The sequence below is a fragment of the Anarrhichthys ocellatus genome, unplaced genomic scaffold, assembly GCF_004355925.1.
Source record: "Anarrhichthys ocellatus isolate YVR2014 unplaced genomic scaffold, GSC_Weel_1.0 scaffold15, whole genome shotgun sequence".
In the NCBI taxonomy this organism is placed as follows: Eukaryota; Metazoa; Chordata; class Actinopteri; order Perciformes; family Anarhichadidae; genus Anarrhichthys; species Anarrhichthys ocellatus.
In genome coordinates, this window is record NW_022280045.1 from 7042650 (window position 1) to 7061453 (window position 18804).

At 42.2% G+C, this 18804-nt stretch overlaps 3 protein-coding genes across 4 annotated transcripts; all 3 read left to right on the top strand.

The window, feature by feature from the left end:
• Window positions 1-1152: 1152 nt before the first annotated feature.
• crsp7 (cofactor required for Sp1 transcriptional activation, subunit 7) lies at window positions 1153-4643 on the top strand. The gene is made up of 3 exons (XM_031854653.1): window positions 1153-1535; window positions 2542-2616; window positions 2708-4643. Exons 1-3 carry the CDS (start codon window positions 1464-1466, stop codon window positions 4418-4420), a joined length of 1860 nt encoding a protein of 619 aa, XP_031710513.1. The 5' UTR covers window positions 1153-1463; the 3' UTR covers window positions 4421-4643.
• Window positions 4644-8911: 4268 nt separating this feature from the next.
• On the top strand, window positions 8912-14930 carry cnn2 (calponin 2). 2 transcript variants are annotated; one of them, XM_031855364.1, is made up of 7 exons: window positions 8920-9127; window positions 11515-11636; window positions 11749-11815; window positions 12187-12324; window positions 12466-12582; window positions 13279-13425; window positions 13612-14930. In XM_031855364.1, exons 1-7 carry the CDS (start codon window positions 9074-9076, stop codon window positions 13915-13917), a joined length of 951 nt encoding a protein of 316 aa, XP_031711224.1. In that variant the 5' UTR covers window positions 8920-9073; the 3' UTR covers window positions 13918-14930. The 2 variants fall into 2 exon arrangements, with proteins under 2 accessions (XP_031711223.1, XP_031711224.1); XM_031855363.1 differs by having other exon boundaries at window positions 8912-9127; window positions 12187-12582.
• A 1387-nt stretch (window positions 14931-16317) lies between these two features.
• rps15 (ribosomal protein S15) lies at window positions 16318-18785 on the top strand. Its single transcript, XM_031855081.1, has 4 exons — window positions 16318-16378; window positions 16746-16831; window positions 17285-17519; window positions 18628-18785. The coding sequence occupies exons 1-4, from the start codon at window positions 16376-16378 to the stop codon at window positions 18739-18741; spliced, it is 438 nt and encodes a 145-aa protein (XP_031710941.1). The 5' UTR covers window positions 16318-16375; the 3' UTR covers window positions 18742-18785.
• The last annotated feature ends 19 nt before the right edge of the window (window positions 18786-18804 follow it).

Genomic DNA, 18804 nt, shown 5'->3' on the forward strand with positions numbered 1-18804 from the left:
GCTGTATCTATTACAACAGACAAATCCTAATATGGCTTTCCCCTTTTTCCTTTATTGGCAATACTCATATAGCCAGTGACTTCTACCTGAGCAAATAATATGACAAATATATTCTTCTTAAGCCACTTGAAAACCTTTCAAAAAATATCGGAATGCACAAAAACTAAGCATGAATGATCCCCCCCAAATAATCAGCAGTTCAGCGGATCAAATTTAAAGGCCAAGTTCCGGGCTTCACCATCACTGATGCCCTCAAATGACTCGACAGTGTCTTACAACCAATGTGGTCCAGTGATGCAGCATCTTTTCTTTGAGTTGTTTTACTCTCTTTTGGCAACTGAATGACTCCCTCTGCTGGTGGAATGCTGCAATATAAAGTCATCATTCTTGATAAATCATAGTAACTTGCATGTTGTGGTAAAGACATCCATATCACACTTTTATTTGAAAGCATCAAAAGTGACCTTTAGTAAGGTTTTAAAATGTGATAATATGTAATAGCTGAGAGATTTTGCAAACTGTGTGTTTGGGAGTGTGTGTGGTTACTGCTACAATATTGGGGGAAATCGTTTGGCCAAAGTTGATCGACAAATAACTCGACAGATGTTGACATGATTCTGTGCTCCAGGAGGAGGGAAAGTGAAACCTGTGGGCCTCTAACTAATTGTGGATTGAAAATGTGTGATCTGAGCTTTGCTATTTCTCTTAAGTGTGGCATGTAGCTTACTTGTTTTCTATTCCTTGTCTCTGTTGTTCAGTTTAGACCTGAAACGGTTAGTCTCAATTCATTGATCGACACAAAGTTAATCACCAACAATTTTCATGACTTAGGAATTATAAGTCGTTTATCAAGCAAAAATGCCAAATGGTATTTGGTTCCAGCTTCTAAAATATGAGGATTTGCTTTTTTTTTCTGCTTTGTACCCATTGTACAGTGAATACCTTGGTTTTTTGACTATTCCTCTGACTAAATAACTAATTAAAAAATGTGTGATGGACTTTTACGTTGCATTTGCCATTTTTTTCATAGGCTACATACCACCGACATATACATATAGTGTATATATCAGCAGATCAGGAGGACATCAACAAAGAAGCCGTGGAGTAAACCCTTAATACATCAATGGGTACAGAGTGGAGGTGAACGCAGGGATGTTTACTTGGTTACGTACAGACGTCAGAGCGCACACATCGTATCCCAGCATGCAGCAGGAGGCCGTTGAGAGATCCAGCAGCTGGTAGTGAGTTGCTAGAGCGCCCATCAGGCACCAGCCAACGGTCAACACTGAACACACATTTCTCCATGTGAGAACATCTGAGCCGTCTACCTCACAGGCGACTGAAAAATAATGCCGTTCGGACGCCCGACGTGTTACCGCAGCGGCTTTTGAGTCATCATTGTCACCAGGTTTTCATTTTGGAGGATTCCTCCCTCCATCCTCCCGGATCGCACCGAACAGGCAATGACAACGGTCTCGGCTACCCCGCAGCAGATGAGGGACCGGCTGCTGCAGGCCGTCGACAGTCACAGCAATGTGAGTGAAGCTAGCCGGCTAGGAAGCTAACGTTAGCTTGTTTACCTGAACTCTGGCAAACTACACAAGGCAGTTCGAACATCAGCTGTCATTTAACTATTTAGTTGTATTTTTAAAAAATGCGTTATTTCTAATTTGGGCTGGCATTGACCTGTCGAGTGACTGTCGTTGAGCTCACGATTTGACAGCTCGCAAGCTAACTTAGCAGAAGCTTGGTTAGACACCAGTCTGGCGTTAGCTGGTGCATGTAGCATGTTAGCTTCCAGCCGTAACGCTAAGGCGGATTTAGAGTGTGGCTTGAAAGAATATAATGTATGTGTGTGCCTTACCCTTCACTCTGAAATGATCTGTGTGTCCTGCTAATTGTCCGGGGTTTGGTTGTAGACCGTCTCACGCCATTACTTTATTGATACTGAAGTGTGGGAGGTAGCTAAGCAACTCTTAGCTTAAATAGCTATGTTACGTTTTAGGAAATAGTCGGACCTTTCCTCCTCAAGTTAGTTAGCCTAAATGCTAGCGGTAGCCAAATTAGCTAACACAAATCTGCCGACACTGAACTGCTGGTTGACTTTTTGACAGAATAAGAAACTCTCTTCAAATTAAAGTTTAGCGCTTTTTGCTTCAAGTTTTTTCTCTAATGGTATAATTTTGTTTAAAAGTTTACAATGATGAAGTTCTTTTGAGTTGACACTTTGCCATCGTTACTTTTCAACGTCGATTTGAAGCATACAGACAAGCTAATGTTACCTAAGCTAACTTGCACCCTCACTCACACACGTTGCAGGCTCGATTCAATAGCGTTTCTAGCCATGACATTAATATATTAGACTTTGTTAATCGTGTGTGTCCGTCATTTGCGTTGTCTTCATCAGGACTGTGAATCACATTTTCATTTAACAGTCGCTGTTAATGGTGATATTAGGCGACCACTAAACATTTGCTTTCTTCGAGCAGCCGTGTAGGTGAAGTAACGTTAATACAAAATGTTTGTTTGTCATCGCTGCAGATATGCAATATGGTGGCTGTATTGGAAGTAATTACCGGTCTTGAAAAGTATCCTATCACCAAAGAAGCACTTGAGGTAAGACAATTGATTATATGTGAACTACTACTTCACGTTGAATTATATTGCTGTATGTGTTTCTAACTCTCAATCATTTTTTTTTATGTAGGAAACTCGACTTGGAAAATTGATCAATGATGTAAGGAAGAAGACCAAGAACGAAGATCTTGCTAAGCGTGCTAAGAAACTCTTGCGGGCATGGCAAAAGCTGATTGAACCTGGGCCAGCTGTGGCTGCCAGCGCCCCTGGCTCTACCAATGGCAGTTCTCATCCCTGCAGAACAGATGCCTCTCCTCCTGACATTTCTGTGTCCGGGAAGGGTGTCCCTGAAGTCAAAATCAGAAACGATGTTCACAACACATACTCGCCAAAAGCGGAGAAAACCAGCAGCCGCAAACGACGAGCAGAGCACAGGGACAGTGGAGTGCACTTACCGGAAAAAATCTCCAAGATGTCTTCGTTTGACGTCTCGGTTTCCCCACCGCCCACCAATGGGATTGCAGGCAGTCCTGATGCCCTGCCCGACCAGCAAGTCGTCTCGTCTCCTGACCGATCTCGGATAGAGCACCTTGATAATGATAAAATCAACAGAATTCCGGTTAATGCTGTCAAGCCTCGTCCTAGCTCCCCCGGAGTGGCCAAACTACCTAGCACTTCCTCTATGATTAAGGTCGCTGTGATGCAGCAACAGACCAGACTGGAGGAAGGAGGTGGAGGGGGGTATTATCAAGCCAAAAGTCCCCGTGGCCTCACTTCCAGTCCAAGGAGCATGAAGCAAGAAACGGTGAACAAGCGCTCTTCAGCATATGCACCAAAAGGAACACCTATCCCAAGCCCTTCCTCTACGGACTCTCCCTTGTCTTTGTCCCAGCCCGTATCCTCCCCAGCCCAAGCATCATCCGCTGACAAGCTGCCAAACTCTTCTCATAGGTCTTCAATGCACTGGACCAGTTCGTCAGAAGTCCCCACTCATTGTCCACCACAAGATACATCTTCAACACTGGAATCCCCATCGGTCTCCCCTTCGCCGTCTCATCCGCAACACAACTCAGAACTACACAGACCAACATCTGAGGGGACCGTGCCCGTGTCTGATAACAAAGACGGGACAACGATTCCCAACTCTGAGCATAAAAGAAGGAAGTACAGGTCAAGAGACTACTCTGTCAACCTAGATGGCCAGAAAATAGAGGACACGACTAAACCTGTACGATTAAAAGAACGCAGGTTAACATTTGATCCTGTCACAGGTCAGATCAAACCTATGGTACATAGAGAGCCTTCTCAAACAGAGGAAGCCTCCACTCCTGACCTTGCTGAGTCCAGGCAGAGAACTGAAAGCACTGTACAACGGCCCGCTGCTCCGACCCCGGTCCCGGCCCCGGTTCTAGCCCCGGTCCCAACCTCGGCCCCAGGTCCCAGCCCCAATCCTTTCCATCAAACAAACTGGAAGGAACTGTCCAGAAATGAAATCATCCAGTCCTACTTGAACCTTCAGAGTAACGTGCTCAACTCCTCTGGGGTCCAGGCCCCGAGTGCACACTTTTTCATGTCAGAGTATCTGAAAAGGGAAGAACAGGAGATCAAGGACTCACGGAAGATACACGTTCTGCAGACGGACAGCTCAGTAGGGGATTTACCGGGTTTGAGTCGGGAGGTGACGGACGGGGACCTGGACCGGGTTCACACGCAGCGCTGGCCAGGGGTGAATGGTTGTAATGACACCGAGGGCACCTGGTATGATTGGACAGAGTGCATATCATTGGACCCGCACGGGGATGGAAGCAAATTGAACATCCTGCCATATATTTGCCTAGACTGAGGGGTTTTGGGAAGGTTGCTGTCTTTCTCCACTCCTTTCTTTTGTCTCCCCCAAAGAGATGAGATACTTTGTGATTTTGTTTGTCCACTGAGTTTGGCGGAAGCCATACCTGCTAAACTCCCCCCACCCCCCATGCCTCCTCCTCCTCCTCTTTCTGTGATAATCTAATTACATTTTGATTTAAAAAAAAGTCAAGATTAAAAGAATAGTTAAGTTTGTAATACCAAGGGCTGTATCTGTTTTATTTTTCAAACTGAAAGCCACAGGAATGACGAGGCCCTAGTTGCAGTGTGCTGATCCTAACACTGAAGGCGAGAGAGAGGACAGAATCATCCCAGACAACCGGAAATGGTGTTATGATGTGAATGTTTGATGTTCTGAATCGTACCGCTATTTCAGTCTCACTGGGATGATACCTGTTGTCTTTTTTTCTGTTTTGTTTTTGTTTTTTTAAACCTGTCTAGTTTACAATCCAGGGTTGCATTTGAGGAAAGGCCGGGGTTTAGCTGTCCTGTCCAGACCACCATGTTGGTGCCCAGTACGGTGTTGGTAGAGTTCATCTAGCGCAGGTAGAGCCAAACATGTCCAGAGTATGAAATACTGGATCATATTGGGCAGTTCCAAGAAGCTTTATGTGAGATAAAAAGAGTAAATTATAAATTTCATATCATGTATACATCTATTTATTTTGACCGGTTCATTTATGGGACGTTCATTCAAACGTACCAGTAGATCTGTTATTCGTTTTTTTTTCCTGTTGCTGTCACAATGCTGTCAGTCTCATCTTCGATGTTAAAGGGGCAAACACATGTTTTTGCATTTGGTCATTAACATTCCATACTCCACCCTCTTTCTCTCTCTCTCTCTCTCTCTCCGTCTCTCACACAGCTCCTGTATGCCCGTCTCAGCTCTCAATAAGAAATGTATTCAGAAAAATGGTTTAATCAAAATAATGCGGTGTTTATTTAATATTAATTAATCAAAAAAATCTACACAAATTCTCCCCAAAGCTTAAGATATTAAATAATGTCAAATAATTGATGAATAATTACATTTAGGGACTAAATCAATGAGATATTTGAATACTGGGACTCGCGTTGTTTCCTTTCCTTTAGATATCGTTTGCCTTCTGGATTTCCATCATAATATTTCTGTGAGTTGAACGGCCTTAGTGAATGTACGGGATCGACACCTCTTATGCACTTGTTCATAAGTTGACAACTTGTTGGTCATCTCGTCACTGACTGAATTCAAATGTAGTGACTGATGCTCCCACAGTTTACTCGGAGTTGAAGACGCATTCAAAGTTTTTGCAGCTGTTGTCGAGAGTTTAGAAAACATTTAAGGTACGGTCTGAGGAGCATTTCTTTTTGCTTCCTTTTTCCAGTTCAGCAAACATAAAATAAAATGGGGAGAGAAAGCCGTGTGCGTCGGATATTTTTGGCATTTTCCGTGTACCAACTAATACTTACTTTTGATTTCGCTTTATACTCATCAGTCACTACCAGATTTTTTTCTCACATGACTTAGATTAAGATTGGCTTCTGCGCAGCCTCTGTCTTTTCATTCTTTCAGTCATTCATCCCTACCAATGTGCCTTGGTAAAATGGTAAATCTGGATTTGCTTCCGCATAAATCACGCCTGTCCGTGGAGTTTTGTGAGTTGCGAGAATTTCAAAGTCCCGGATCAGTATGCCGCTGGTATATGCACCGTTTCTGTTACTTTTTGTACACACTGATCCAGAGAGGGTGAAGCTGCAGACAATGAGAAACTGCACAACAACGCAGCTGGCAATAAAGGAAAAGTGCTACAACTGGTTGATGAGAATCTGTTTTCTGGAGTTTTGACTGGGGCATCTTTCTTTGTTCAGTGTTTAACATCTCTCCATTGTTTGAAAATAAAATGATCTAAATCTTCAGCCCAGTCGACTGACTCGTGGGTCTTTTACGGCGCCATTGTGTTCAACAACCGTAGAACATGTTGCCCCATTGAAACTAAATGGTCACTCTGAGCTCTGTGTACTTCTGCTTTTTGTTTTGAACTCGGCTGTCGGAAGTTGCATTGTGGTGTAATTGCACAGTTCATCCATGTGGGGGTGCGAAAGGTCCGTTTGTCTCCTTTGTCTGCATCAGAGGGGGGCCGTATGAGTAACTTCAGTTCAGTGGGAATTTATTCATCAGACTTCTGGTTTTTCAAGGCCCACAAAGATTATATGGCCCTCTATTTTTAAATAAAAGAATCATACTAAATACTTAGTTTGTCCTCCCATCGGTGGCATCCTGGGCTGGTCAACACCTGCAGTAAAGAAATGAGTCTCTATATGTTTGATAAACTACGTCACTCAATGCCGTGATTGAGTGATCTGATGTAATCTCATCACAGGTATCAGGATGAGTAACCCCCCCACCCCTCTCTGGTGTGTTTACGCTCGTACTCTGAATCAGTCCTCTGCACACCTGTATGATGTGATCACCTGCCACATGTATCCTCAGAATCACAGCTGTAGTGAGACGTCATTACTAGTTGATGCGTCTTGTCTTGAAGCTGATGAGTAGTACAGGCTACACTGCCTCAGGATGAAGTTGCGCAATTCCAAGAAATCAAAATGATGTCATGATTGATTGATGTTTTGGCTTATTTTCATTATGTATTAATGGGCTGAGGATTTTCTCGCTAACTAAATTTCAATACGATTTCGAGGAATAGCTCTATATGATGTTTTCAACTTGCTTTTCAATACAAAAACCCAAAGATGATAAATTCACTATAGTATATGACAAAGAAAAACACCAAAATCTCAAGTTTAAGAAGCTCCAAACATTTTTTTTGCTTGAAAAGGAGCTGACAAGATTGTTTATTTAAAAAAAAATATTGCTGATTCATTTTCTATCAACTAACTAATCATTTCCGCTTTAGTAACTTATATACAGCACACTACTGTCGGCAGATTGATCACAACAATGGTTTTCATTCTGTAGATCAGCGCTTTGTAGACGATGCAATACATGTATGTGTGCTTTGATGTATATGTACGACACACTTTCAGTGGTTCATTTTCAGCATGCAACCTCTCAATCAGTAGCTCCCCAACCTCACAGCTGCTTTTAATCATGATGACACCCAACACTAATTAGTTCAGGTGTCAGAAAACTAAATGCTCTATGAAGCAGAGCAGCTGCATCTTTGGTCAATGTCATTTTCCTGACTGGCCAGTAGTCTAAATCTTTACCAGTAGCCCTATTGTCCATAACTAGATTATGGCTGGTCTGGAAAAACAACTTGGTATGTGTCTCCTTTTAGAAAGAAATATGTTTATGGAACTCTTTCTGTCTTTAATTAAGTGATTTGTATTATCTTTTCTCCCGGTTACACTGTAATAGACCTCATAATAACAGTTTAACAATGCTGACTGTTGTAAATCAGACATTATTCTAGAGCAGATTTAGAGAGTCCTGGCGTGTGGAGGGAAACTATCTGTAATCTAAAACCACATAGCGCCGACATTACGTCACCCCAGTAGCTCATAAACTTTAACTTTTCGACAGTGACTCAAAAAGTGCGACAATCTGTCTAGTCCGCTGCACGTCTGGTATGCAGGGAGGGGTCCAGTGGAGCACTCCCACCAGTCAGGAATTTGGGGAAGTTTCCTTCCATATAAGGAGTTTTTGATGTCAATCTCGATCTAAGGAAGAGGAGGAGGAAAGGTGGAGTCTAGGATCGATTAACGAAACAGTACGCGCAAAGAGTTTAGAGAGGCAAGAGGAGTCCTGTCAGTGTACTTCCGTGATTGGTGAAAGTAAAATGTACAAGTTTATACTGTGAATTAATGTGGAGTTGTTCTTAAGTTGTGGTTGCTGGCACATCCTGTTTCATCTTCATTATACGTCCTTTGTCTGCATGACATGGTCACTGTCATTACACACTACTTTCCACGAGGCAGCTGGTGTGTGATGTACTTGAATTTATTTGTTTTTATTTGTAATTTTGCACTCGTATAAATGATTTTCATTTCCCCACACGAAGGTCCAACTACTGTTGTAAAGCCTTAACTATCAACATTGATAAAGGAATATAAAATATAAATGGGAGAAATTAACCCTTTTTCTTATTTATAATTTTTTTGGACAAAAAATAGTCCAATGTAAATATATTGTGTCTAAAAAGTTTTGAAGTGTTGACGATTAGTTTCTCCAGGTTGGTAAAAACCCAAATTGACACAGGACAAAATTAATACACTAAAATATAATAAGCAATTTAAGTTATTACACATTTTCAACAGCCACGTAGAGTAAAGTAATCCTATTCCAATGGGACTAAGACTTATGTTGCTATTAATGCTAGAATATGATGGCATGTTAATAATGAAGGACACTGAGAGGTTCCGCCCACTCATAAGTATGCATTTCTCCGTTTTCGCGCGCTGGTAGTCCTCTAACGAACTACCAGAAGGGAACTATCTTGACTGTTGAATCGACGCTCTTTGATAGAAACCGTGGGATCGCTCTAATTGGCGGCCGTCAAAAAGAAAGGAAGTATTTAGTTCACTTCGAGGTTTCATTGGCAGAGAAAGTTGAAGATCATTCAGTGCAGTGTTTATCCTCAAGTAGCTGTCCATCTTTGTACTTGCATAGAAAACTCACAACTCTTTGACAATGTCTTTTAACAAAGGCCCTTCCTTCGGATTATCAGCGGAAATCAAAAACAAGGTAAATATTTTTCTTTTATCAGAATACAAAAAGTTATTTGCTCTGAACTTTTCTTCCCATCATCATCTCATTGTGCTCTTTTCTTCACCTGGCCTCCATTTTGATCTGCGTGCCACTGTCAGGTATTTAGACGTTGGTTAGTTTGGGGGAAAAAACCTGTCAGGAGAGATTTAAAAGTTTATTTTTTTTACAGGATAAACTGACTTTTTAACTTTAACAAAAACTTAAGTTCAGTGAGAACACTTTTGCAAAGTGTATATTCACCCTGAGTTTACGTCTTAAACTAGAATATATATATATTTTTTAATTTTATTTATTTATTTATTTTTTGCCCTTGCACGAGACATAGTTAAAAACTGGGCGTTGTCCCTCTTGGCAAAGAAGAATGTCGTTGTGGCAAAAATTTTACCCCCGTTTCCAGAGTGTTCTATTGCATTACAGTCATTTAGCAGACGCTTTATCCAAAGCGACTTACAATTCAGATTCCGTATTATTTCTACACCGTAGGCACAGCTACGGGAGAAATTTTGGGGTTAAGTGTCTTCCTCAAGGACACATCGACATGCGACTAGCAGAGCCGGAGCCGGGGATCGAACCGCCGACCCTCTGATTGAAGGACGGCCCATTGCGCTTGCAGCTCGTTGCTACCCGGGTTAGTGAGTTAGTCCCGGGTCCGTTAGTCGTCCATCCTGATAATCCACCTTCCATCTGTCTTTTTTTAGTGATTTTTATCTGCATGAATAGTTTCCTACTCCCCTCCTTGTGGTAAGGTGTCTCGCTGCTTCTCTTGATAAAACGTTTCTTTGCTCCAATCACGTCACGTCAGTGCAGGAGGTTTGCTTTTTTCCTTTGGTAATACGTCCTTGTGTTGACAATGGACACAAACCAAACGGCCTCCAACATGACCCCACTCTGTGGTAATGTGTAACTTTCTGTGAGTGCGGCCTTGTTTGTTTTGACCTGCCTGTGCGCCACTTAACATACCAGGACTGATGCAGGAGATTACTGTCCTCACCACGTTGTGTATCACACTGAGCTGCTGTATAACCAGGGGGACTTTCCCTTTAAACATGTGCTGTTACCTCTTAATAATACGTTCATTCATTTTCAGTAATGCACAAGGAGACTGACTGTTATCTGAGACTCATTTTATTGCCCATAAAGGTTTTTCTGGCTCTGCTTTGCTCTGTGTCAGTGTTTCTTTCACTCTCCTTCAGCTGAATGTTGTTTTAAATATGAATCTGCATTCCTAGGCTGTGCTCTTGCTTGTAACTTTCCTCTCTGTTACCAGTGACGTCCTTGACAAGGAGAGGAGGAGGAGGAGGAGGAGGGGGGTGGTTGATGATTTAAGTGGTATTTCCTGTCATCAGGGATGTAGTCTCCTCCATAAAATGTGAGGCAAACACCTCTTAGCCACCCCTTTAACTTTTGCTTTAAACTAATGTAGAAAATCAGAAGTGTAAACTCAAAGTTGACCATTTGTAATAAGCAACGGTCTGTATTCATTCATTGGATCAACGCTTCATTCAGCTCCCGTCCAACAACTGTGGGCTAAATTCCTTGTGTTCAGCTTGACTCTTTGTGGGTAATTAAAAGTATTTTTTCATGGGATAATAACCGAATGAAGGAAAATGTAATTAGACAGACATTCTTTAAGAGTACAACCAGCTGTGAGGAGAGTGCGGCAGGCTTCTATGTACATGGGGGGGTAAACTCTGTGGTTCAGCTTCTCGGTGCCCTCGGGACAGAGGGAGATTGTTTGCACGGAGCTCAATCAACACCTTATTATCTTTTTTTTTTTTCTGCTTTCCAGTTTGTCACACATTGCTCCTAACTGTTCTACGTGACTATAAAGGTCTCCCTGAATGGCTTCTGTCAGAGCTTGCGTAGCATGTTTCTCACACTTCTATCATTAAAAAAAACATACCACCTCAACAGTGATTCCCTTCACAAGAAAATCAATCTTTGTGCCGCCATAAGCCCCTTAAAACTCTCCCCTCCCTCCCACTTTCAGCCCCGGCCTTCCTGTGTTTCAGTGGTGAATTTAGCAGCTTACCAAACAGGATATCCATGTGTGTGTGGTTTGGGTCGCGTCAATGTCTCCTTTCTTTATAAGGGCTGAAAAAGACAAAAACCCTCTGTAGACGCTGCACTGAGGCAAAGTGAAATGCACGGGTGACCATGAACCTGATCACATGCAGTCCTAATAAACTTTAGCGGACATATAATTAACATGTTGTGGATACAGCTCAGTTTTTGGTATCTTAATGAAATCTACTAAATCCTAAAGAGCCTAAAGGTATCTTATGGATGCATTTAACAAATCACCTGCTGGCTCTTATTGCTGCTCATGGAACATATGTGACCTTTGACCTCTGCCCGACCAGATCGCACAGAAGTATGATGCTCAGAAAGAGGAGGAGCTGAGGGTCTGGATCGAAGACCAGACGGGCGCCACCATCGGCCACGACTTCCAGAAAGGCCTGAAGAGTGGAGTCATTTTGTGCACGTAAGCAGAGATCAGATTGTCTGGTACACCGTGATCATCCATCATATTATTATCATCATCATCTCCAGTGTTTGGATGGTAAACTAGAGTATTTCCCTCTTTCTCCTCACAGCCTTATCAACAAGCTGGCCCCAGGCTCTGTGAAAAAGATCAACCAATCAGCGCTGAACTGGCACCAGGTGAGTTGGTGGATGACACATGCTTTTTAACCAGGTGAGGGAGCGGCTGAATGCATCTTTTTGATTGCAGCGACGCATTGACACTAGAGATTATGTTCCATGCAGTTAGAGACTTGTTTTTGGACTTTAACAAATGGCTCCCTGTGCTGCCGTATTGTGTCAGGATGTCTGTGCGCTGAATCCTGCTCGGTCATGATGATGCTTGCGTGTTGAAAGTACAGCCACTGCTTCTGAAACTCTCTTTCACAGCTACAGGACTGCTTCTTGTTAACGATAGAATTTGTAATGGGATGTAATCACACCTCCGTCATTCTAAAATCCTGCACACGCATTGTTATTGATCATGTTTTTAAATTGGTGTGGGTTTTTAGCTGGAGAACCTGACGAACTTCATCAAATCCACCACAAATTTTGGCCTGAAGCCTCACGATCTCTTCGAGGCCAATGACCTGTTTGAGAACGGCAACATGACGCAGGTGCAGACAACGCTGCTCGCACTCGCTAGCATGGTGAGTCCTCTGACAGTAGTGGTGGGAGTGACCTCTTCCTTTCATCTGTCATGGAAAGCTGAATTATTATTATTATTATTATTATTATTATTACTATTATTACTGTTATTACTACAACCATCTACACGTTGCTTCTTTCAGGCAAAGACCCGGGGCTGCCAGTCACGAGTGGACATCGGGGTGAAGTACGCTGACAAGCAGGAGAGGCTGTTTGACGAAGAGAAGATGAAGGCTGGGCAGTGCGTCATCGGCCTACAGGTGTGTTTTTTTTTTTTTGTTTGTTTTTTTTGGAGATTCCTGGGTGAGCATGAGAGTTTAAAATGAGTTGGCAGCAGTTCAGTTTTAGATCTGAAACTCTCGAACCTATCGCAGTCCTTCATTTAAACCACTTCTCATTTATTTGCAATGTCAAACAGACACACAGCTTTTATTTACAGTCGGTGGTCACATGACACACACTAATGTTGGTGCAGGTCTGACATTTATACTCGAGGAGGCCACCGTTCACTTACAGGTTGTCGATAAATGAAAAACGTATTTGACATGACTGAAATGTTAGTTACAGCTTATTCATTTGATATTTTGGCTGAATCTGACAGAGGTGAGGCTCTTCAGCTGCTTGGAAAGCCGAGCTCACTGCTGAATGTGTCGAAACTATTCGCAACCCGTCATGATCTCCTGGCATACTTCAGACTAAATGCTGCTCTTTGTTCCAACTCTGTTTTATTATTGTCTGTCGCTAAGATGTATCTCAGATAGACATGACGGTGAGGAAACTTGCAATACAACATTTGAGTATGATGAAGTCATGGCTGACAGCTGACTGACACTTTGTTCACTCACGTTGTTGTTATTATGCAAAATTTTACCAGTTTGTTGTTGTGCAAGAGGATCGAAGCAAAACTCTTGTTATCAAGCCTTTACGACCATTTATTGTGGTGCTTCTGTCTTTAGATGGGGACCAACAAGTGCGCCAGTCAGGCGGGTATGAACGCATACGGCACCAGGAGGCACTTGTATGACCCCAAAGTTCAAATCCAGCCCCCCATGGACAACACCACCATCAGCCTGCAGATGGGAACCAACAAGGGGGCGAGCCAGGTACTGCAACATGTTCCCAGCTCCTCGTGAGATCACAACTATAGGAAATGCACCTCAGGGCATCACCGTACTTCTACTACTATAAACTAGTGCCATGTTTAGTCTTGTAGAAAACTCCTGGATTGTCTTAATACTGTTTATAGCTGTTTTTTTAAGGCTTGTGATCCTTATTGTCTTGGTCCACAGGCTGGGATGACGGCTCCAGGGACAAGACGTGCCATCTACGACCAGAAGCTGGGCACAGACAAGTGTGACAACAGCACCATGTCTCTACAGATGGGCTACAGCCAGGGAGCCAACCAGAGCGGCCAGAACTTTGGCCTGGGTCGGCAGATCTATGACGCCAAGTACTGTCCCAAAGCCGGAGAGGTTGCAGAGGATCAGAACGGGGCCGCCGTCGCCCGTGACTATGTCCCGGAGTTGCAAGACGAGGGTTACCAAGGTTACCACGAAGAAGAGCAGGTGTACCAAGAAGATGGGACGGACTACTAGAAGGAAGGAGCTGAGGAAGGGAAAGATGTCCGTCTAAAGGAGGCATGTTCTGCAGAAAGGAACCCTCAAGGCTCACAGGATATTGCACTGGTTCTTTTGGTCATATCCTTTTTATTAGTATGAAATTGTTTTCTTGCCCCTGAAACCATGTAACGCATATCATGATGAACTGTGTTTTTGTATTTAAAGTGACCACAAAAGCCAATATTTTTGGCTTAGCTAGTTTTCTATCCCAGGGATTGTTAATATTGTGCCAAAGCCAACTGTTCTCTTTTTCCCTGTTTGTTTTATTTGTGCTGACTCATTGGTTACATTAAGGGAGATTCCTAGCTTTTTGTAAGAGCAACAGAAACTAAAAGTGACACATTGGGGAGTTTTTAAAGTGTTTTTTTTGAGAACGTGCATCCTGTTTTGATCAAAACACTCATGCTTCTGTTTTATCTGTATGAAGATAATTCCTGTGAACGTGTTTGTTACTTCAGTATCTTCTTCATCCCCTCAGTATTCATCGACGAACAGTAGTGAGCACTTTTGGTTGTTCAGACAGATGTGGGAACAATATATATACATTTTGTCTTTACTAGTTTTGTCTTTTCTCTCACTCATTTCTTTTTTAACAGAGGAAATACTTCCTTTGTTTGCATAACCAGTCCAACTGAAGCTGTTTTCTTTGGACTAAAGAAGGTGGGGGAGGGGATACAATAACAAGTGAAGTTTTGAACATTCCAAGCAAGAATACTGGATTCTTTTTGTCAGTGAATAAGTCTTAGATATTGGTTGATATGCAAACCAATCACACACTTATATGTGATCATTTTAGATGATTATTTATGCATATTTTGGGATTTGAATGGGGGTTGTTTTTAGTTGTTTTTTTACCTTGACTCTGAATAACCTTTGGTTTTGGACTATTGTTTTTCTTCTGGAATAATCCAGCCAGTGGAAAAATAAATGTTTGAATTGAGAATTGGTTGTTTTTGTGAATACGGTGTAATAAAGTTGTGTAGTCATTATCATGTGTTGATTTGGTTTGTAGTAATACTGATGTCATGAAAACATGTATTCACTCAACGTAAGTTAGTCGTCGTTTAGCACTCTGCTAAAAAAAGTAATGCACCAACATCAGTTTGTACATAAAAATATATAACGGTGACTTGATGAGATGAGAAACGAGTTGACCAGAGATAACAGGAAGGGTTAAGAAACTCTTCCTCTTAGTGCAGTCCAGAACTTGCAGCACTTCATTACTGCGCACTAATAATTCAAAACGGACAAGTTATGTTTCTAAAGCGTTGGTTTAAACGGGGGGGGGGGGAAACTCCGAGGTATGTAGCCTTACACACCGTTTTGGTTGTAAGTGTCCAGGTTTTGAGATATGTGTCTGATATTATTATAATTGAGTAATCATCTATCTTGTGCCCAATATATTAAGGGGAGGCAGGTAGGATATCTCCAAACCTCGTTAATACCACCAAAGCTCTTTGAATGGCTCGATACCACAGAAGAAGTTCCTATAGGACCAAACGGGACAAGATGTTCAGCTTCACTAATTTAGCTCAAGGTGAAGTTGCAGGAATGAATCCTTTAAAGCAAAACTAATAAAAGGAAGGCTAAAACAAAGTACAAAATCAGTACCAGTGCATGGAGCCTTTTTTTTCAAGTCAAAAATGATTCTGCACTGTAAGTACTGATACAGGCATTGGATAAATGTGTTATAAGTACAATGTTTATCTGAAATGTGGTGGTCTCTCTTAAAATGGGAATACTTAAGTAAGGTCCCAGTACTTCAATAAATGCATATTAATTAGTCACAGTGGTGGAAGAAGTATTTACATACTTTAAGGACAAGTAACCACAATTTAAAAATACTCAATTACAAGCAGTCAAAGTTTGACTTAAGTAAAAGTAAAGACGGATAATCAGCTAAATGTACTTAATTATGAAAAATAAATATATTGGAGAGATCTTTGAGTGAGTCTGGGGGGAAAAGTCTCTTTAGTGCGGATGCTAAGGGGGTAAGTGTAGGCGTTATCCACCAGTTAACAATGTAGTGGAGTAGAAGTATAAAGTGGAAGTATCAAATGGAAATACTAAAGTAAAGTGCATCCAAATTGTACACAAGTATAGTACTTGAATGTACTTTCCACCGTTCTTCCCTTCTTGAGTTATTAAGCTGCATGTCTGCATTTTGTCCTGTTTAGTTTTAGTTTTCCTTCCTCTTGATATGTAGAAATAACGCTGTGCAGCTACAGTACTCAACAAGATAATAAAAAAGTGGACACGTTGGTAAGAAACTTGAAACTGTAATTAAAAACTGGCGTTTTTGCACAACAGCACCACCTGCTGTTCACAGTGCAAACTACCGCCGGAAAACACCACCGGATGTTTGCCTGAAATCGCGCGATATTAGGCCTAACGAGACTTCTGCCCGTTCTTTTCTCCCGGAACTTCAGGCAAGATGGTAGGTGTATAACTGTTTGAGAAGCTTTCCCAAATACCATCTGAATGCATCTGAACTGTAAAGTAACTAATGAGGATGGCTGGCTATGTCATCCGACAGCTTCACGCGTTCGCTGGCCATTCAGTCTTAAATCGTTGCTCAGAGTGACAGATAAATGTGTGCTTAAAGGCGTTGTATTAGCTATAGCCGTCTGTGGCTAAGCTAACCCGGTGGTTCTGTTCCCGTCACTAAATATTACATAATTATCATGTCATTGTAGGTTCGAGTGAGGGTTAATACGCGCTTTCGTCCATGTTAATCAGTGGCAATGAATTCAGGTTATGTTCACGCGAGCTGTATACTTAAGTGGGATGTTTGTCTTTTTCAGGCAGATACCGAGATCAAGAAGAAGCGTACCTTCAGGAAGTTCACCTACAGAGGTGTGGACCTGGACCAGCTTCTGGACATGTCCTAGTAAGTGATGCACTACTGAGCTGGAGTAGTTGATGCTTCATGGTAGTAAGTTGGAGCCAGTATAGAACCTTTTTCCAAACTCCGTGTGTGTGTGTGTGAGAGAGAGAGAGAAAACTCACTTTGCTTATCAGTGTAAATCTTCGCTTTCCTCCCATTGATAAAGTCCCACGATCAGCCCCTAAGAGGTTGTTATTGTTGTTGCTCAAGTTTGAGTATTGAGAGCTTTTCAGTTCATCACGTTAAGATCAGAGTTAAATAAAGGTGTATAATCATTGTGTGCCGGAGCTGAGTAGACCACACATTCCTTAATCATCAACCTGATGCACACACTTCAATTGAAGTGACTGTGAGATGACCAAACCCACTGTTGTGCATATTATAAAGTACTTGACACTTATTTCAAAGATGACCAGGGGCGTCATTGACACGGCGCTGTCCTCTCTCCCTGTGTAGTGAGCAGCTGATGCAGCTGTACTGTGCCCGCCAGAGGAGGAGGCTGAACCGTGGCCTGCGCCGCAAGCAGCAATCCCTCCTGAAGCGCCTGCGCAAGGCAAAGAAAGAGGCTCCCCCCATGGAGAAACCAGAGGTGGTGAAGACCCACCTGAGGGACATGGTCATCCTGCCTGAGATGGTCGGGTCCATGGTCGGAGTGTACAACGGCAAGACTTTCAACCAGGTTGAAATCAAGGTGAGGTGGTGTTGGTCCGGTGGTGGGGAGAGACATTTGTACTCTTTGAAACCCCAGATTTCTTGGGCCTCCTATCATTACTCGGAGCACATTCCTGGGAAGCAATATCACTTGCAGTTCCAACAAAATGTAATATTGTTGGAGAATGTAGAACATAATTGGTATACATTTAAGAAGGTAGAAGGCTTTATATGGTTGTGGTATATTGCATTTGTGTGTACAGAGCCGGCTGTCACAACTCAAAGCACCAATGCGTACGGTTGGTCTCATTTAGAAGTTATAGTTCCTTGTTGGTGATGTTCTGTCCCCGTCTACCAAACTATCTACCATTAGTTAATGTCAGTGTAAGAATGCTTTAGGTCAACAATCGGGACCAATTGACAGGCCAGGCAATATCAAACAATGGCTCCATTATTAATACAGAACCAGAACCATTGACGCGTTGCTGCAAATAACGCATGTCATACAGGGCTTATATGATGATTTTTGCGGGGTGAGTTTTTCCCTTTTTCGATGTCAAAGGACAGGATGTCGTATGCTTCACAGATTGTAAAGCCCTCTGAGACAGATTTGTGGTATTGGGATATATAAATAAAATTTAATTAAACTGTTATTGATGCACAACTCAAGTTGATAGAACTCTGAAGGATAATTTTGGGCAATGGGCATGCCTCTGTAAGACTGTTTTGCAAAAATGTCAGTTAAACCATCTTGAGTTGATCCACAAAGAACTCTAGAGTACAAGAGTCTAACATCTTGACCAAAGAATTGCAGTGTTAAGTTTGTAAAATGTAGACCTAGAATAATGTGTTTAGATAAATTCGTTATAAAGGCCGGATGTTACAGAATAATAGTGATGATAAATAATTGGTTTAAGACCAGACAATCTAGTGTTGACAACTGAAGCTTCTTCTAGAGCTTCTAAACTGACGCCTAGCTCCTCCAGTCAAATGCACTAAGCAAAGCAATCATTTTTTTTAAAGTATACTTTGCTTTAAATCTTGTCAGACCTCAGATTATGATCAGTAACTACCACATTACTGTACATGCAGCTGTGACTACACCAAAGACGTGTATCTTGTTACTAACATGTTCCTCTTCTCCGCAGCCTGAGATGTGCGGTCACTACCTGGGCGAGTTCTCCATTACTTACAAGCCAGTCAAGCACGGTCGCCCTGGTATTGGAGCCACACACTCTTCTCGGTTCATCCCACTGAAGTAAAATGGCTGTGTTCTTTGTATGAATAAAAAACCGGTTGCTCCACAGAACTTGTCTGCTTTGCTT